The sequence below is a fragment of the Bidens hawaiensis genome, unplaced genomic scaffold, assembly GCF_021521415.1.
Source record: "Bidens hawaiensis isolate Kalapana, Puna unplaced genomic scaffold, B.hawaiensis_p1.1 tig00019501_1, whole genome shotgun sequence".
NCBI classification, from domain to species: Eukaryota; Viridiplantae; Streptophyta; class Magnoliopsida; order Asterales; family Asteraceae; genus Bidens; species Bidens hawaiensis.
The window spans coordinates 27,480-44,765 of NW_027492962.1; the positions used below are offsets into that span (position 1 = coordinate 27,480).

The window sequence follows — 17,286 nt, forward strand, 5'->3', positions numbered from 1 at the left end:
ATTGAGTGTGAGATAACAAAATAATCGCGTATGAAATAAACGTTTAGAGCTAGTAGAGTTGTATAATCGAGTGTGAGCTAACCTACCCAACCTAAACTATATATAATTGTTTGTGGGGGTAAAATGTTAAAAAAAACGGCTAGAAATCAAGAAAAAACGGGCAAAAAAGGACCCAAACGGTCATATGGCCGTTTTATAACGGTCAAAAACCGGTTAACCTAAAAACCGGAAAACCGGTTAATCGGTTTTTAGGTTAACCGGTTTTTGACCGTTAACCGGTTAACCGGTTTTTAGGTTAACCGGTTTTTTAATAACATGTTTTTAAATTTAACCGGTTCAATAACCGGTTTTTGTCCACGAATGAGTAACCGAAGTACTAACCGGCGGTTCAATAACCGGTCTAACCGGTTTTTTAATAACCGGTTTTTCTATTAACCGGTTTTCGGTTAAACCGACCAAACCGGTTCTATAACCGGTTTTTTTGAACACCTCTAACTCATATGCCATTGCTTACGTAGCTGAGCTGACAGTTGGCAGTTGGCAGTTGGCCTATTTATATCCACTCTTAAACCATCATTTTAATCATACACAACTCTTTCCAACAATGACCACCTCACCGGAATCCGAGCATCCGATTAAGGCCTATGGTTATGCTGCTCGTGACACCAGCGGATCACTTTCCGCTCTCACCTTCTCTAGAAGGTATATATAATATATTCTTTAATCTTATTTTGCTATGTGAATTATAATTCATGGTGTTGATAATTATTACTAAATAATACAGGGCTACCGGAGAGAAAGATGTAAGGTTCAAAGTTCTTTACTGTGGAATATGTCATTCTGATCTTCACTTTGTCAAGAATGATTGGGGGATCACTAAGTACCCAGTTACTCCAGGGTATTATTTTCTTCTTACAGTTTTGGTTAGAAATTATTTTATCATATATGTGGGGTTTTTGATATATCAGGGTATAATTGGGAGTAGGGGTGTTGATTATTCGGTATAAAACTGATTAATTAACTCGAACATCAAACCAAACCGAATTCTTATTAAATTATTCGGGTGGGGTCTAAGTATACTAAATTTTGTTTCCTTTCAGTTTGGTTTTCGGTTTGATTATCGCTTTTACAGTTTTATAAAATGATGAATTTCGTTAACCAAATAACCGATTAGGAGTTCTGGTTAACCAATTTCAGAGTTGATTCTGGGACTGTAACTGAATAACTAATTTTGGGATTGAATTCGGTTATTGGTCTGATACTGATTAGACTGAACTAAACTGAGGAAAAACTAAACCGAAGTCTTATTTGATTATTCAGCTCGGGTTTTAGCCATGCCTAATTTTTACACAGTCATTCAGTTTGGTTTTGGTTAACCGAATAAACAGTTTGAATCGATTAAGAGATTCAGTTATTCGGTTTTCCAATTTAGAGGCTTATTTTGGGAGTTTTAATCCTAACCAAATAACTGACATAGAAATTAATTCGTTTATTTGAAGCATACTAAATATTTTTTTGTTAAATTTGTGTATCATTTATATAATACAGGCATGAAATTGTTGGTGTAGTGACTGAAGTAGGCAGCAAAGTGGAGAAATTCAAAATTGGTGATAAAGTTGGGGTTGGATGCTTGGTGGGATCATGCAAATCATGCCAAAGCTGTACCGATAACTATGAACAATATTGCCCTAAACAGGTTGGTACTTACGGTGCCGTTAACTTCGATGGTACACGCACATACGGTGGCTACTCTGATCACATGGTTACAGATGAGCATTTTGTCCTCCATTGGCCCGAGAATTTGCCACTTGATTCCGGGGCACCTTTGTTGTGCGCCGGAATCACAACCTACAGCCCGCTCAAGTACTTTGGGCTAGACAAGCCTGGTACCAAAGTGGGTGTGGTTGGGCTCGGTGGGCTCGGTCATGTTGCGGTCAAGATGGCTAAGGCTTTTGGTGCTGAGGTTACTGTTTTCAGTACTACTGCTGCTAAGGAGAAAGAAGCAATTGAAGGACTTAAAGCTGACTATTTTATAATCAGCAAAGATGAACAACAGATGCAGGTAACCAGTTAATGATTCTTGATTTGTTAACTAAGTTTTGGGTTTTGATTTGGGTTTTGTTTGATTGTGTTAATAGGCTATTAGGGGTACGCTCGATGGGATTATCGATACGGTGTCTGCAAATCATCCGATTCCACCGTTGCTTAGTACACTTAAACCACATGGAAAGCTTGTTCTTGTTGGAATACCTGTTAAACCGCTCGAAATACCAGCATTTTCTTTGATCGGAGGTAACAAGTTTGGCATTTAAATTATGCTTTTACCAGCTGATGAAATTTGGTAAAATGGTGGAATAAGTTATATTTTGTTTTAACAGGGAGGAAGCTTGTTGCGGGTAGTAATATTGGTGGAATAAAAGAGACTCAAGAGATGCTTGATTTTGCAGCCGAGCATGGGATAACTGCGGATATAGAGATTATACCAATAGACTATGTGAACACAGCTATGGAGAGGTTGCTGAAATCTGATGTGAGGTATCGGTTTGTGATCGATGTGGCAAACTCGATCAAGACTGAATAAGTTGATTCTTGAAGTTCTTGACGAACGTTCGGTTCTCTTAGTTTTATATATTTGTGGTCATGTTGTTATGAGAATGGGAGTCTGATGTTAAGTTTGTATGCATTTGCTTATGGTTTTGGAATGAAATTATTTATTAAAAAGACCTAAAAGGCTAAAACTATAAAGTCTGGTGTGATCATTTGGTTCTTTTCTTATGTATCCATGTGTCTTGTGTTATCTAGTTTAGTTGCTACTTGCTAGTTTAATGGAACATCAATCAAATCTTTTGAGTTATTATTTTAACCGTATAAAATGTGAAATACGAACCACACTTCTTATACTTATATAACGAGATGATTAGCACTTGAAAACAATAAAAAATGACCCTATTACCCTCATTCTCTTAATCATTTAGACAAGCGAGGGGTCCTTCGCTTATTGAAAGCTTCTGTCTCATACGCTTCACCTAAGCAGCGAATGAAGTCCCATTCGCTTAGGATCATCAGCATACAATATGGTCAACAAAAGCCAACACATTACAACTCATCCATTCGCTTTAAGCAACCAGCTAATGAACTCCCGTTCACCGATATTTAAAGCCGACCCACTACTTTCGGTTAACCATAAAACACTGAACCAACAGACCATTTTTATCAAGTTCTGTTATATCGATTCAGTTAATTCAGTTTTGGGTGCGCTTATTGGTTTAATGCACACCCCTACTAAAAAGTGTAGAAAGGAAATTAACATGCATTGTTTTAAACTTTAGGCATTGCGTCAAAAGGTTTTTGGGTCAGCATATAACACCATGTCGTTAAAACTAAGACACATCAATCTGTTAATTTCCCTTCTACAGTTTTAAGCAAAAACTTCTTTCTAACAAAACGTGAACCTATTCATCAAATGGTCATAATGTTAGTGGTTTTTCAGGTTTTAAAGAGATGAATGGGAAACGTGTGTGCAAGTGGAAGATTCGAGGTGGAAGCAGAATGCTCATCTGGTTATGAAACTTTACACGAAGACAGCGGATGATTGATATGAAAGATACATCAATGGTGTGGTGCTATGGAGATGCATATCCTGATTTTGATCTTGTCAAGCTAAAGAGCATCTTGATCATTCTGAAAGTGTGCTTGCTTGCTAATGAACCGGTTAATGTCAAAAAGAGGACAGATTGTATTGGCATATGCATTAAAAATTAACACAAATAATTATATATAGAATTATCTTACTATACGTTGTTGGTGTTCTAATATGTTGTTTCATCATTGGTTGATGTTCAGCCTTCAGGACAAGTATTGTCCAACACTAAGTTGATGTAAATCACATGCCGTGACAAAAACAAATTGCTTTGGGCTTATGAGATGAATTTTAGCAATCATTATTATATTTTTTATTTTTTCTAATTTTACCAGCTGAGTTTAGTATATTATTTCTTCGCCAAAGGTGTTACAGGAATGACATTTTTATTTGTTATATTTTTTAATACATTACTATCCTCACTTAATTATGCAGAGAAACATGGTGCATGTTCCTCCTAGATAAGTAACAGGCTGCAAACATAAATATATAAATATTTTGCTACCGCCCTCAATTTGTATTTTAAGTATAATATTACGGTAAGTTTTATTTTCTTTTCCGAAAATTTAATTGCTTCTCAGGCTCCATTGTTCATAGTAATGAAACATATAAACAGGTGTTTACAGTCGATTTTTAGGTTTAATCGTTAGTAACAGCTTTTTGTCATTGAAATACCATTGTTTTCCAATGGCATCAAGTATGTATAGTTGTAAACTGAAATGATCCTAGATCTTATGCATTATATTATATTTCATTTTCTATTGATATGGATATTACTATCACGGATCTAATGGAGTTAGATCAATGAATCCACGAGATTCGGGTTGAAAATTTACCAAACTAACGATACAAGCTCAATCTCCCAAATCCAATGACACAAACCTGCAAAACAGCCACCGTGAGCTCGTTACGGGAAGGACAAGAGGAGGGGGGTCTTCCCGTAACCACCCTCCGGCGTGACTGCGTGAAAATAAGTACCGTCGTTAGAGAGAAAAATACTTGAAGTATTTAGAGTAATTCGTGGGGAGTGAATGAATACCTTGTGAAGATGACGAATGTATTTATAGCCGAAGGGTTTAGGGAATATTATTGGTCCAGCTGTCCTTTTCCAGAAGATGCCTTTGTAACAACCTGGGTACGTGTCCGCATATGATAGGACGAGCTTAGTTGTTATGTGCACGGTTATAACAAACTCTCCACTTGTTCTTTTCTAATTGGTTGTTGCATCACGTGCTTCCCAAGTTAAGATCTTGGTAAATCTTCTAGAAGGAAGTTAGTTAATTACAGCTGTCCCTCTGACGTCACCCTCTATTCACATTCGCGGTGGGAATAGTACCCTGCGGATGACTTCTGAGGACGTCTGGGTTATCCCGTAGATAGTCTCTGGATCTTATTCCTATTCTTCCTCTGACTTAAGTTATGCGGGTGATTAAAATGTTCCGCGGGCTTGGTTTTAAAAGGCGTGAAGCGCACCTAGGTGACGAGGTCCCGAACCTAAGCGCAAAAGGGCAGGGCTTTTCGTATGTGAGGCGCACATACTTTTAGGAAAAGATATATTTTATTTATAAACACATTAATAGATATAAACATCTAAAAGTTAAATAATATGAAGTGGAAAGAAATAAAAATGATAAATAACGTAAGTACCACATGAAAATATCCTAATTAAAATTTATATAACATCAAACTTCATAATTTCTTAAAGTAGAAGAAGCAAGTCATTTTCAAGTTGACAAAAAAGCAACGCAAAAAAAGGTATCAATTAAAAAGCAACACAGAAGATGATAACATTTAAGAAGAAACAAAAAAGATCATCTTTCCCAAGTCCAACACACAAAAAAGAAATAAACTATGGAAGCAGTATGGAGTTAGAGGTGCACAAATCGGGTTCAACTGGAAAACCCGAACCGGTTCGAAACCGGTTTTTTCACACCGGGTTGTAAAATGGCACCGGTTCCAATCAAGAACCGGTTCGGTTCCCAACCCGAACCGATGCCCAGACATGCTAACTTTTAAGAATCGGGTAGGGTATGAACCGGAACCGATTTTAACGTAAAAACCGGTTCCACCGGTTTTTTTTAAATTTAAATATCATAGCCGTTAGGAACCGGTTCCAACGGCTATATAGCCGTTTTTGACCGTTGGAACCGGTTTTTTAACTATAAATAGGTTATTTTTTTACTCTAAATAGCAAGGTTTGTTTGTATACTTGTTAAACCACTTCCAAAACTATAAAACACACTCCAAACCACAATTAACCTTAAACCGACAACAAATAGCAACTAATGATGACGTTGTTATGGTGATCGAAACAACAAGATGCCCTGATGTTTGGGTTCATTATGATTTGTGTCTCATGACCGACTCACATGAGTTGGCACGTTGCAAATATTGCTCGAAGTTTCTTAAAGCAGGGTCCAACTCGACATTACGAAAACATACGAATAAGTATTGTCGAGAGAAAAGAAGTTTGGAAGCTAAAAAACCGGAAGTGGGAGAGTCGTCCGACTCTACAACCCAAAAATAAGTATTCCCGAATTAAAACGACGGACTTTGTTTTTTATGTTTTAGTTGTTATGTTTAGTATCGTTTATGTTTTAATAATGTTTGTAATAGTTATTTTTTAAATAAATAAAATGTTCATCTTTATTAAAAAAGTAACAAAAATTAATCATGAGTAACAAAAGTAATTATAATAATACAAATCAAAACTAAATATTAGTTGAACAAGTTACAAATAATTTTACCAAAACAAATAATTACAACTCTTCTTCGTCTTCATTCTCGTCTTCGTTATCGGAAGAAACCCCGTCCTCCGTCTCCTCATCATGAATATGACGCTACATTGGTATTTCGTCTTCAAAGTTCGCCTTGTGTTGTACACGATCCACCGCATCCAAATGGTCCTTTAGGCAAATGCAAACCTCTAGAGAATCGGGAGTTAGTTTTGTTCTTCGCATAGATAACACCCTCCCACTAAGAGAAAAAACCGATTCGGAAGCAACCGTTGAGGCTTGTACGGCAAGCAAATCACGAGCCATGGCGGATAGAATGGGAAATTCGTTTTGTTTACCTTTCCACCAAGCCAACAAATCAATATTGCGAATTTCGTCAACCGTTGCGCCCTCAACATAGTTTGCTCCACTATATCGACCAAGTTCGCTACTTGGTGTGTTTCCTCTTTGTCTCTTAGATGCCGATTCACGAATCCCATTCATCAAGTTTATAAGTGGGTCATTGCACGGCCTACTAGTTGTTTTTTTCACAAAAGACGATCTCGTGCTTGGACCATACATTTGAAAATAATGGTCATAAAGGTCTTGAAGGTTTTTGTTGAACTTGTCCTTCGCTTCCGTCGACAACTTCGGATCAATCTCGTGCATACCTAAGTTGTCGAATATTTCCTCAATCGTTGTTTCAACCCCATTAACATTCCAATAGGGGTTTAATGCGGCGGCACAAGTAAAGACCGGCGGTATGTTTTCAAAATATTTTATGAACTTTTCTTTCATCACCGCAACAATATTTTCGAATAGTTTGTTCTTCTCCGCAAAGCTTTTAAAAACACAAGACATATAGTACAATTCTTGCAAAACCCAACAACTAGTAGGGTAATAGACTCCCGATAATTTTGTTGTTGACTTTTTGAACACATCAAGATACTCCAACAAATAACCGACTTGGACCCAAACACTTTTCGGAAACATATCGGTCTCGCGTTCTTCAACAAGATTGTTATGAAAAGCTTGTAAAGTTTGGCGTTGGGCAAAAGCACACTTTAACATATGACAAGTTGAGTTCCAACGGGTTGGAACGTCCCAATTCGGCCCCAAATATTTTCTTTCAACCGACTTGCAATAGTTCTTATATTCAAGATGTCTTCTTTTACCACTTTTGAAGACATCTTGTAACATAAGTCTAAAGTATTTTAAATCATCACAAATGTTTTCATTGTCAAAACCTATTTGAACAACCAAGTTGATGATATGTGCAACACATCGGACATGAAAAAAATCTCCGAAACAAGGTGGTGAATATTTAATGATAAATTTTTCAGCCGCCTTAGTATTGTTTGAAGCGTTGTCAAACGAAATCGAAAATATTTTATTTCTCAAGTTGTAAGTCGTTATAACTTCATCAAGTAATTCAAACAATTTTTCGGCGGTATGTGGGAACGGGAAGTTTTCAAAAGCGATGGTGCGTTTCATCAATTGCCATGTCAACGGATCAACCCAATGAGCGGTGACACATATGTATGATTCGGGCAACCCGTGTGGTGCCGACCAAACATCGGTAGTTAAACTAACCATGGCTTCTAAAGAATGAAAAGACTCGATTAACTCTTTTTTAGCACGCTCCCACAACCTGATACAATGACGTCTTAAGGTAGTACGACTTACATGTGTGTATCTCGGTTGTAGAGTTTCGCGAATCAACGACGTCAACTCCGGGTCATCAAAGTGGTTAAACGGCAAACCTCGTTGAATAACGAACTTTGCCATTCTATCTTGAACTTGAGTCGTGTTGTAACAAAATAGTGTACCATCTTTACCCAAGTCAATTTGATCGGTCGCGCCAATCCCTTTCAACGCCTTGCAATATAGCTTCTCGATGTGCTTTCTCAAAGTAGAGTTGGAATCGTGCTTTAATATTGAACCACATAGTTTGCAACGAGCCTTTTGATAACCTTCGTCATCCACAATCAAATCCCAATTCTTCCATATGTCTTGGTTGCGGTTATGGTTGACTACCGTAACAACCCTTGGGTCCTCCGTAACAGGAACGGGGGCAACAAAAACACTTTTTTTAGCCTTCTTGTTAGTTTTTTTGATGGGTGCCATAATAATATTTAGTTGGATGGTCGGGTAACGGAACAGGTTTGCTAAAGGAGTAGTATTTTAGTTTGTTTTTGAGTTTGGTGGTGAAATTAGTGGTGGAAAACAAGTTATATATAGGTTTGGGCATCAAAAACCGGTTCCAACGGCTATATTACGGTTGGAACCGGTTCCAACGGATCTATTGTCTCTCGAAAACGGTTCCAACGGCTATATTACCGTTGGAACCGGTTCCAACGGCTAATTGGTGGCTAAAAAACCGGTTCCAACGGCTATATTACCGTTGGAACCGGTTCCAACGGCTACTTTGACTTTTGTTTGACTCTTCAAAAAAAACCCGCCGGAGCCGGTTTTTCCGGGTACGAACCGAACCGGTTACAATTAAGAACCGGGTTGGAACTGATACTAACATACAAATATGAGAACCGGGTACGATTTTCGGGTACAAAAATGCCCAAACCGGGTATTGTACCAACCGGGTTGGAACTGGAACCGGTTCCGGTTCGGTTCCACCAGTTAGGTTCCGGAACCGGTTTTTTTGTGCACGTCTAGTTAGAGGTCCTCGTCATCCTCTTTGTCTTCAACATCAACACTGAGTATCACATCTTCCTCTCCATTGTCACTGTCCCCGATATCCTCTTCATCACTATCTTCATCAATCAAATGATGTATCTCACAAGATGGTTGGGGTATAGGGGTGGTGGAATTTGAAGTACCAACTCCTTTTTCTTTAGACCGACGAGTATTGCTTCTAGAATTATGACTCGGTTCATCATCAGAATCTGTGTTATCTTCAACCTCATTTTCATCATCCATACAACCCATTAACCACTCATTACATTCATCAATATCGGCTAAAAGCATAGGATGGGTGGTGTTTGTTCTTTCATATCGACGTTTCAATGCACGATTAAACTTCACAAACACCAAGTCATTTAATCGACTTTGAGCCAATCGATTTCTCCTCTTTGTATGAAGCTGTTAGCATTATAATGTTTAATTAAATAATGAACTAAAGAAAGACTATCAAAATAAATGTTCAGATTTTACTTGTTGGAAGACACTCCAGTTTCTCTCGCAACCAGTAGCACTACATGTCAAACTTAGTATCCGAATAGCAAACTTTTGTAGCTCCGCAGTATCACCACCAAATGCACCCCACCAATCCGCTATTAAAAGGTCAATTAAAATTAAAATGTAATAATTTATAACAAAAAATATGTAAAAATAATAAGTCATTTACCTGGAGATCTAGTCTTTCTTTGTCTAACAGCCATTGGATGACCAAAAAGACCCACGGCATGTTGATATAAATCCAATTGTCTACTAACAATGTCTTGAGTCGGTTGATCAACTATTAATCTTGAAATGCAATCCAAAACACCCTTCATGATCTCTCCCGCATTTTGCATTCTCTTCATTTTCATAGTAGTACTCAGGATTCAAAAAATACCCACAAGCATGCAACGGTCTATGTAGTTGAACATCCCACCTTCTATCAATAAATTCAAACGCTTTAGCATACTTCTCCTTCTTGAAATTGAAACTCGCCTCAATGGTATTCTTAGCCATTTTCATAGCCTGATATATATATCCCATTGCGGGTTTTTTATCTCCATCAACAAGTCTAAGGACCTTAACCAATGGAGCTGTCAACTTGAGAGTATATACTATGTTTCTCCAAAATCTGTCATTCTTAAGTGTGGAAGCTACTCTCTTCCCACCAACTTCCTTTGCCCATTTGCTAAAAAATAATAAATATTTAAAAACTATAATAAAGATACTCTATTGTTTAAAAGTTAAGAATCAGTTTATTAAATATTTACCTGGTAGTGAATTCTGAAGAGAGAATCATTTTTTGCAAGTTATTCTTTTGTTTATGAATTTGTGCAAGGGTGATGAATGAAGTTGCAAAACGTGTAACAGCGGGTCTATGCAAGTTATGTGAATTTGTGAACTTTCTCATCATGTTCACGAGACCGACATGGTTATAGATATAGGCATTTACGAACATTGCATTTTTTAGACATTCTTTGATCATTGGTATCTTTCCAATATCTTCCAACATTAAATAAACACAATGAGCTGCGCATGGTGTCCAATATAAATGTGGTTTTACAGCTTCCAAGAGTTTACCTATAAAGAGCAAGATTAGAAAACTGATGGCAAAAACATATAAAATAATTTAAAACATATCAAACTTACCCGCCTTAACATAATTTGATGCATTATCCGTTACGACCTGCACCACATTTTCCTCCCCTATTTCATCTACCAAATTTTCAAGCATATCACATAGTGTGTGGGCGTCCTTTGTAACGGTCGACACATCAATTGACTTCATAAACACCGAGCCTTTAGGCGAATTCACCAAAAAGTTTATGATATCCTTCTGCACTGTAGAATCACGCCATCCATCAGATAATATAGAACAACCCTTACTCGCCCATTCTTTCTTGTGATTTTCTATCTCCATCTTAGTCTCCTCTACTTCTTTTCTAAGTAATGGCACCCTTAATTCATGCATGGAAGGTGCTTGGAACCCCGGCCCAAATTGTGCAACCGCTTCTAACATAATTTTAAAGCTATCATAAGTAGCAGCGTGAAAAGGAATACCCGCATCATAAAACCACCTACCGATCTCCCTGCAAACTTTGCCCCTCAAATCTTTTTTACATATTTCATTTATCGTTTGTTGTGTCCCTCCTTTTCTACCTTTGAGCATATCTTCAGGTTTAGGAGCGAAGTAGCCACCAATAAACCCCTTTTCCCTTGGTTTTTTTGACACGTTTGCTTGAACTGAATCATTTATCCTCTTCCCCTTGGTAACCACATATTCTTCCTCCTCTTCTTCATCACCAAAATCAAAATCCTCAACCAGGGGCTGTGTTGCTTCTTTAGCCTTTTGCTTTTTAAACATGTAATCACTAATCTCTTGACGAACATGTGCGGGACACGCTGTGCATGCGGTAACATTTCTAAACCCTCCAACAATGTGTTGCTTAAACCGATATACTCCTCCAGTACTTGGTTTTTTACAAAATTTGCAAGTAAACCGGTTTTTGTTGTTAGGGTCAACCATGGAATATTTTCTACCTGGATCACCCGTATTAGATTCTACTGAAGAACCTAAACCACCATCAGTCTCCATTTCAAAAACTCAACTGAAATTGATCAGAAAGAAAATAATATAAATACATTATTCAAGTTAAACCCTTATCATATGATTTACAAACCATCATGTGCATTAACTTACTAGTTTATTCAAGTTAATAACATATAACCAAACTTTTGCAACACAACACTAGTGACTACGTATAAATAAACATTTTAAACTAAACCAAAGTAGCAATATAAATGAGCACAATGAGTTGACCATTTATTCACTACATACACAATCAACGTAATTTAATAAAAATGTAAAAGCATCAATTGTGCACAAAAGAATAAACACAAAAAAGAAGCAAACTATACTAATCATCAACTATACACAATCAATAATCTATTTAGTCAAATATACTTACAGAAAGTTAAAAACTTACAGTCGATCGTGCTAAAAATGTGAGTTTTCTTTTGCCGTAAGTGTTACCAACCGGCGCTAGGTTAAAACATTTCAATCTCATACTGTTTATAGTGATTTTACTTATATGGACTTAAGGATTGTGTTAATAAATGGGCCAAGAATATAAGCAAATCGTGAACTAGGGCCCAATTTTGTGATTTATATTAAACAAGAGCCCAACCAACGATTTGTGTCCAAAAAGCGCACATATTTGCGCTTTGCCGCTTACATAAAAATCCCAGAAAGCGAGCGCCTTTTGTCTTAGTCTCGCCTTGTGTACATAAAAGCTCAGAGGCTTGCGCCTTAGTGCGCTTTGCGCTTTTTTGAGCCTTAGGCGCGCTTTTTAAAACCAAGATAGTCGTCACTAAGTTGACCGCGGGTGACTTTTGAGGAAGCCCTCTTCCACCTGCGGGTAGTCTTTATGGGTATTTGGGTCTTTTTGCTACCCTACCTCTATAAGTCCCCCGCAGTCCATTGTTTCTTTCGCGTGAACTTTTATGCGAGTGAAATTTTTGGACTTGAGATATTTTTGTTGGATATTTTTGATTTTTTGTGTTTGGTGGAGATATTTTGTGTTTGTGAGTATAACCATAAAAAAGGACGATGTGACAGCTTACAGGCGCCGAATAGTTGACGTGACGTCTGTGTCGGCTGTCAACTGCACGTTAATGTACACCTTTTTCGCTTTTTCAGTTTTCCCGCGTGACGTGGCGTATCCTCATTGGGCCTTTCCTTTCGCTCTTTGCTGGCCCTTTCCCGTCGCATTAATTGCGATGGGTATAAATAGGGGGTCTAGGGTAACGTTGATCTTTCATCGCCTTTGAATCTTCATCTTCTTTTTTCTTACTTAAAGCAGAACTGTATCTTTCCGTTCATCATTGGTCGTTGTTTCTCCTTTTCTCCTATCATAATGGCTGGTGACAAGAAGGCTTCGTCCTCACTGTCTATAGAGACGGTTGAGGTAAACTGGAAGCAATCCAAGTTTGAAAAACTCATTGCCACATATGGGATAGCACCGGAATGGGAACTAGATTTTCCCGCCGTCGGTTCTACTGTTGACAAGCCTCCGTCCGGTAAGATGGACGTGTATTCAGAGTTCTTCTCATCTGGGAATCTTAGGTTTCCGATAACCAAGTTATTGGGCAAGGTCTTGACCGGTCATGGGATTCACCTGACCCAGGTTTATCCCTTCGGTCTACTTCGAATTCGACATTTCGAGTTCGTCTGTAGGGTGAATGACATTGTCCCACCGTTGAGAAGTTTTGCGTCTTTTACAAGATGCAAGGCCACGGTGGTGTCACGCTCCGAAAACCCATAATGATAATCAGCGGAAGTCTTACAATTAAACATTTTCAGGCGGTGACAGTTACTGTTAGCTAATCATAATAACACAATGTTTAATATATTATATTAAACTTATTCAAACACCCAAGCCTCTTTTCTGCTCCTTCTCATGAAACCGTCATTTACCTAAAATGCATATTTAAATAATATTTGGGTCAACATGAATGTTGACGAGTTATTCCCGAGAAGAACAATTATATAAATATAGACAATTTATATATAAACAACACATGAATATAATAGTGTACGCCTATTATACTCCCAACAGTGTCGATCTATACACGGTATAACACAACAACGAAACCCGCATTTTACCTCTTTGCACAAAAAGCGTTAGTTGTAAACTAGCTAAGAGTACAACGCGTGTATGACTACTAATTTGATAACTCGAAACGTACCATACTCGAAATATTTCCACTTTTAACCCAACGCGAATGGAAGTAGGGACGTCACCCCGATAGATCTACCAACATTTCTGTGCCCTTACTAATTCGGTTAACAGTTATTTAACCAAATTGATTCATCCCACAATAACGGCAATTTGTAAAGTATAATGCGTTTTCAACAATATATATATAAATAAGAATATATATATATATACAATATGCTTTTCAGAGGAAAAACTCACATTTGATCCCGGTATACGTCCAAAAGCGTGTGTCCTAAATTAGTACACGTTCGTTAATTCTAAGTTCGGGTTTGAACAAAATTGGTTAACTACTTTTATTATATTTAACCTTAACCTATGTGATCACACAAGCACACAAAACACATAACATTACAAGCTTATAATTCTATTAATAAACACTTAAAAATATAAACAAGTAATAATTAACCAATTATTATTTTATTTAATAATACAAATTAAATATTATAATTTATAAAAATTACTCTTTTTAGTTACTGGAGTGTTTTGGAAATTTTAAGTTTTTATTTTAGTTATAATTTTGACTTTATTTTAGTCTGTTTTGCCGGTTTCATCGGTTTTGAACTTAAAAACGAACCGGTTATTATTTCGTGAAAATTTTTAGTTTTTATTTATCAAACACACTTTTTATATATTTTTTAATCAAGTTTAATTAGTTTTTCAATAAAAAATGACACGGTTTTCATTTTAGTTACCGTTTTTAAAAACATCAATATTAAACGTTTTTGTGTCGGAGTTCGTGACACGAACTGTGTAGATTCAAGTTTTGCTATCTTTGACTTTTCTTGTACTTTAACTTATGTTAAATATAAGTATTTTATGATTTTAGGAGCTATTTTAAAACAGTTCCAAAAACTCATGTCGGTTCACGTTAAAAGTCGGACTTTTCGACCGTTAATGTTACCGACAAGCTATTTAAGCCATAATGTCAAAACTAAACCATTTTGTATAGTAAATATACACCTAATAACAAGTAGTTCATCATCACATTAATTTTTGATCATCTAGCACCAAGTATGTACACAAAACATATTTTCAACTACACATGCTCAAGCCTTAACTTATGCTTTCAACAATACAATGAGCATGCTATTTCTATAATTTCTACATGGTGTTTATGCATCAAAATTTCCAGATCATAACAACCCATAATATCATCTTAATTCATCCCATCATCATCATTTAGACAATAACATTCTTAACTCTTTAACAACAAAGTTTCCATAATTAGCAACTCGGTAATTTTAACAACTTTCATTCAATTCAAGCTTTCAACTATAATCAATTGTAACTTATGTTTATCTCATTCAACTATTTTGATAAAGAACTCTATCAACTTATTATTCAACTTAGTCTTAAATTTCAATCTATCAACCAACAATGTTTCTATATATAGCAATTAGCAATTTAACAATTTTATTGTCAACTCAACAATTTCCATTACTAGTGTTTATTAATGCAATCCCAATCATAAGTCTTTAATCATTTATATATTCTTGTGTTTATTAATCCAACCAAACTATTAAACAACTTGCACTAATTCAAAAAGTTACCTTTATTGGTAAGTCTTACCACCAAGTTCTAGTTTGTTTATTATATCAAATTCATGACATCCTAATTTTACTAGTTGTTTTTATTTCATTTTCAATCATTTTATATGTCATATTCAATCAACATAAGATCAATATAAGACAAGTATTCAACTTTATAACCAAATCAAGAAATTGGATCATGTGCATGTACAAGTCAACTTTAAAATAGTCAAATGACAACGTTTCCACACTACTTTTTCAACCCTTTTACAAAATACTATCATCATACTTCCACTTTTCAAACCCATTATTATAAATTATTTAACAACTTTTCAAGTAATCTTAATAAATCAACTAAATAGGTTTCAAATTTAACAATCATCTATTAACCATTTAACAAGTAACTAGTTAATAAATGCAAAACATACCCCAAGCCCACAGCACACTCACATGCATGCACACAACATATCAAACTTTGCATGTACAACACCAAGTATGCTATAATCAAGTTTTATACAACATATAATAACTAATATGCCCAATATTAAGGTGGGTTACCTAGGGTTTTCGGTTTTGGTGGCTAAAGGAATGAAAGTATGAACTTGTGCTAGTTTGGAATCCTTTCCTTAGCTTCCTAACACTTGTTCATTGATTAACCTTCCATCCAAGACTCTTAATCCAAGTATTGTATGTAATAATTTTTGAAATGGTGAGATTGTTAGGTGGAGGTGGGGTGGCCGACTTATAGAGAGAAAGAGAGGGATAGATTGATGATTTGGATAGTATAGGTTTATGTGTTGGTGAATTATCAAGCTTACAAGTAATCCAAGTAATCAATGAGAGTGTGTGAAATTATTATGTGATTTGAGGGTTTGGGAGGTGGGGTTGGTTGTGGTCGGCCGAAATAGGAGGGGGGGGGTGGGGGGGGGGAGGGTTGGGTGATTAATAATATATATTATGTAGTTTAGGTGTTACGGTTTAACGTAAAGCGTAATTTATCTTGCCAAACGAAGTCCGTTTTTGATAATTTTCGTCAGACTTTGAGCGAAACTAGGTTACAGTCAATGTCTGTCTAAAAACTTAATTTTCTGAAAAACTTGACGTCGGGTTTTTACAGTGTCCTCTACTGGCTTTCGGTTACTTATTTTCTAATTTTCGCAATTCGAACCTTTTAAAATTAAGTTTATATACTATCTCTAATATCCTAATATAAACTTTAATTTTTCGAAGTCATTTAGACATGTTTATGAATTTATTCGTTTCTAAGTCGTTACCCAAGGTCAATCTGTGCAGTGCTAGCTACACGAAAAAATTTCACTTTTTCGGGTTTCATATTATAAGACTCAACTAAAAGAAAAGACTTTGGACAAAAAAATACTCCTATATATTTATTTCATTAATTAATATGCGATTACGGTTAAAATAGTTACCAGATTAGTCTGATTTCTGGCGGTTGTCACATGTGGATGGTTTAATTGTGCCACCGTGGCCAAGAGGATAATAGGCACTAAGCCACCATGTAGTGCCTATGATTGGAGGACCAAATTTTTTTGGATGTGGGAGGACGTGATTCCGATCATGATGGTTCACTATCCTGCCAACGAAAAACTTCCGGATATGAATGTCACACGTTTCGAGGACCAGGAGTGGTTCAAGACGTTGATCCGGAAGCCCACACTAATGCGGGCGATACCTGAGGAAGCCCTCGTGTGGGCTGGTATGAGCCGCTTGTGGCCATATCCGGATCTGGAACCATTCTTCCAGAATGCGGACGAAAGTAAGTTATTTCCATTTTCTTTGTTGTCTTCATATTTTGTTTATTTTCGTTTTGCATTTCTCCAGGCGAAGGGTCGATGATTGACGTCCTGTCGGAGAAAACTGTTGGATGCCCGCAAAAAACGCATCCACGATGCGAATGCATTTCCCATTCTGGACAAGACCGTCTT

General features: G+C 36.6%; 2 protein-coding genes and 1 pseudogene across 2 annotated transcripts; 1 reads left to right on the forward strand and 2 right to left on the reverse strand.

The window, feature by feature from the left end:
• Positions 1-603: 603 nt before the first annotated feature.
• Positions 604-2,854, forward strand: LOC143558486 (mannitol dehydrogenase-like). Its single transcript, XM_077047316.1, has 5 exons — positions 604-702; positions 785-898; positions 1,549-2,062; positions 2,139-2,292; positions 2,379-2,854. Exons 1-5 carry the CDS (start codon positions 605-607, stop codon positions 2,579-2,581), a joined length of 1,083 nt encoding a protein of 360 aa, XP_076903431.1. The 5' UTR covers position 604; the 3' UTR covers positions 2,582-2,854.
• Positions 2,855-9,039: 6,185 nt separating this feature from the next.
• Positions 9,040-10,568, reverse strand: LOC143558483 (uncharacterized; annotated as a pseudogene).
• On the reverse strand, positions 10,116-11,626 carry LOC143558484 (uncharacterized). The gene has a single exon (XM_077047314.1). It carries the CDS (start codon positions 11,624-11,626, stop codon positions 10,661-10,663), a length of 966 nt encoding a protein of 321 aa, XP_076903429.1. The 3' UTR covers positions 10,116-10,660.
• Positions 11,627-17,286: the final 5,660 nt, after the last annotated feature.

Excerpts from the sequence above, each read along its gene's own strand:
- LOC143558486 (XM_077047316.1), top strand. The coding sequence starts at position 605 with ATGACCACCTCACCGGAATCCGAGCATCCGATTAAGGCCTATGGTTAT. Across the intron at positions 703-784 it reads GCTCTCACCTTCTCTAGAAG|GGCTACCGGAGAGAAAGATG; the intron begins GTATATATAATA and ends TAAATAATACAG. Across the intron at positions 899-1,548 it reads AAGTACCCAGTTACTCCAGG|GCATGAAATTGTTGGTGTAG; the intron begins GTATTATTTTCT and ends TATATAATACAG.
- LOC143558484 (XM_077047314.1), bottom strand. The coding sequence starts at position 11,626 with ATGGAGACTGATGGTGGTTTAGGTTCTTCAGTAGAATCTAATACGGGT.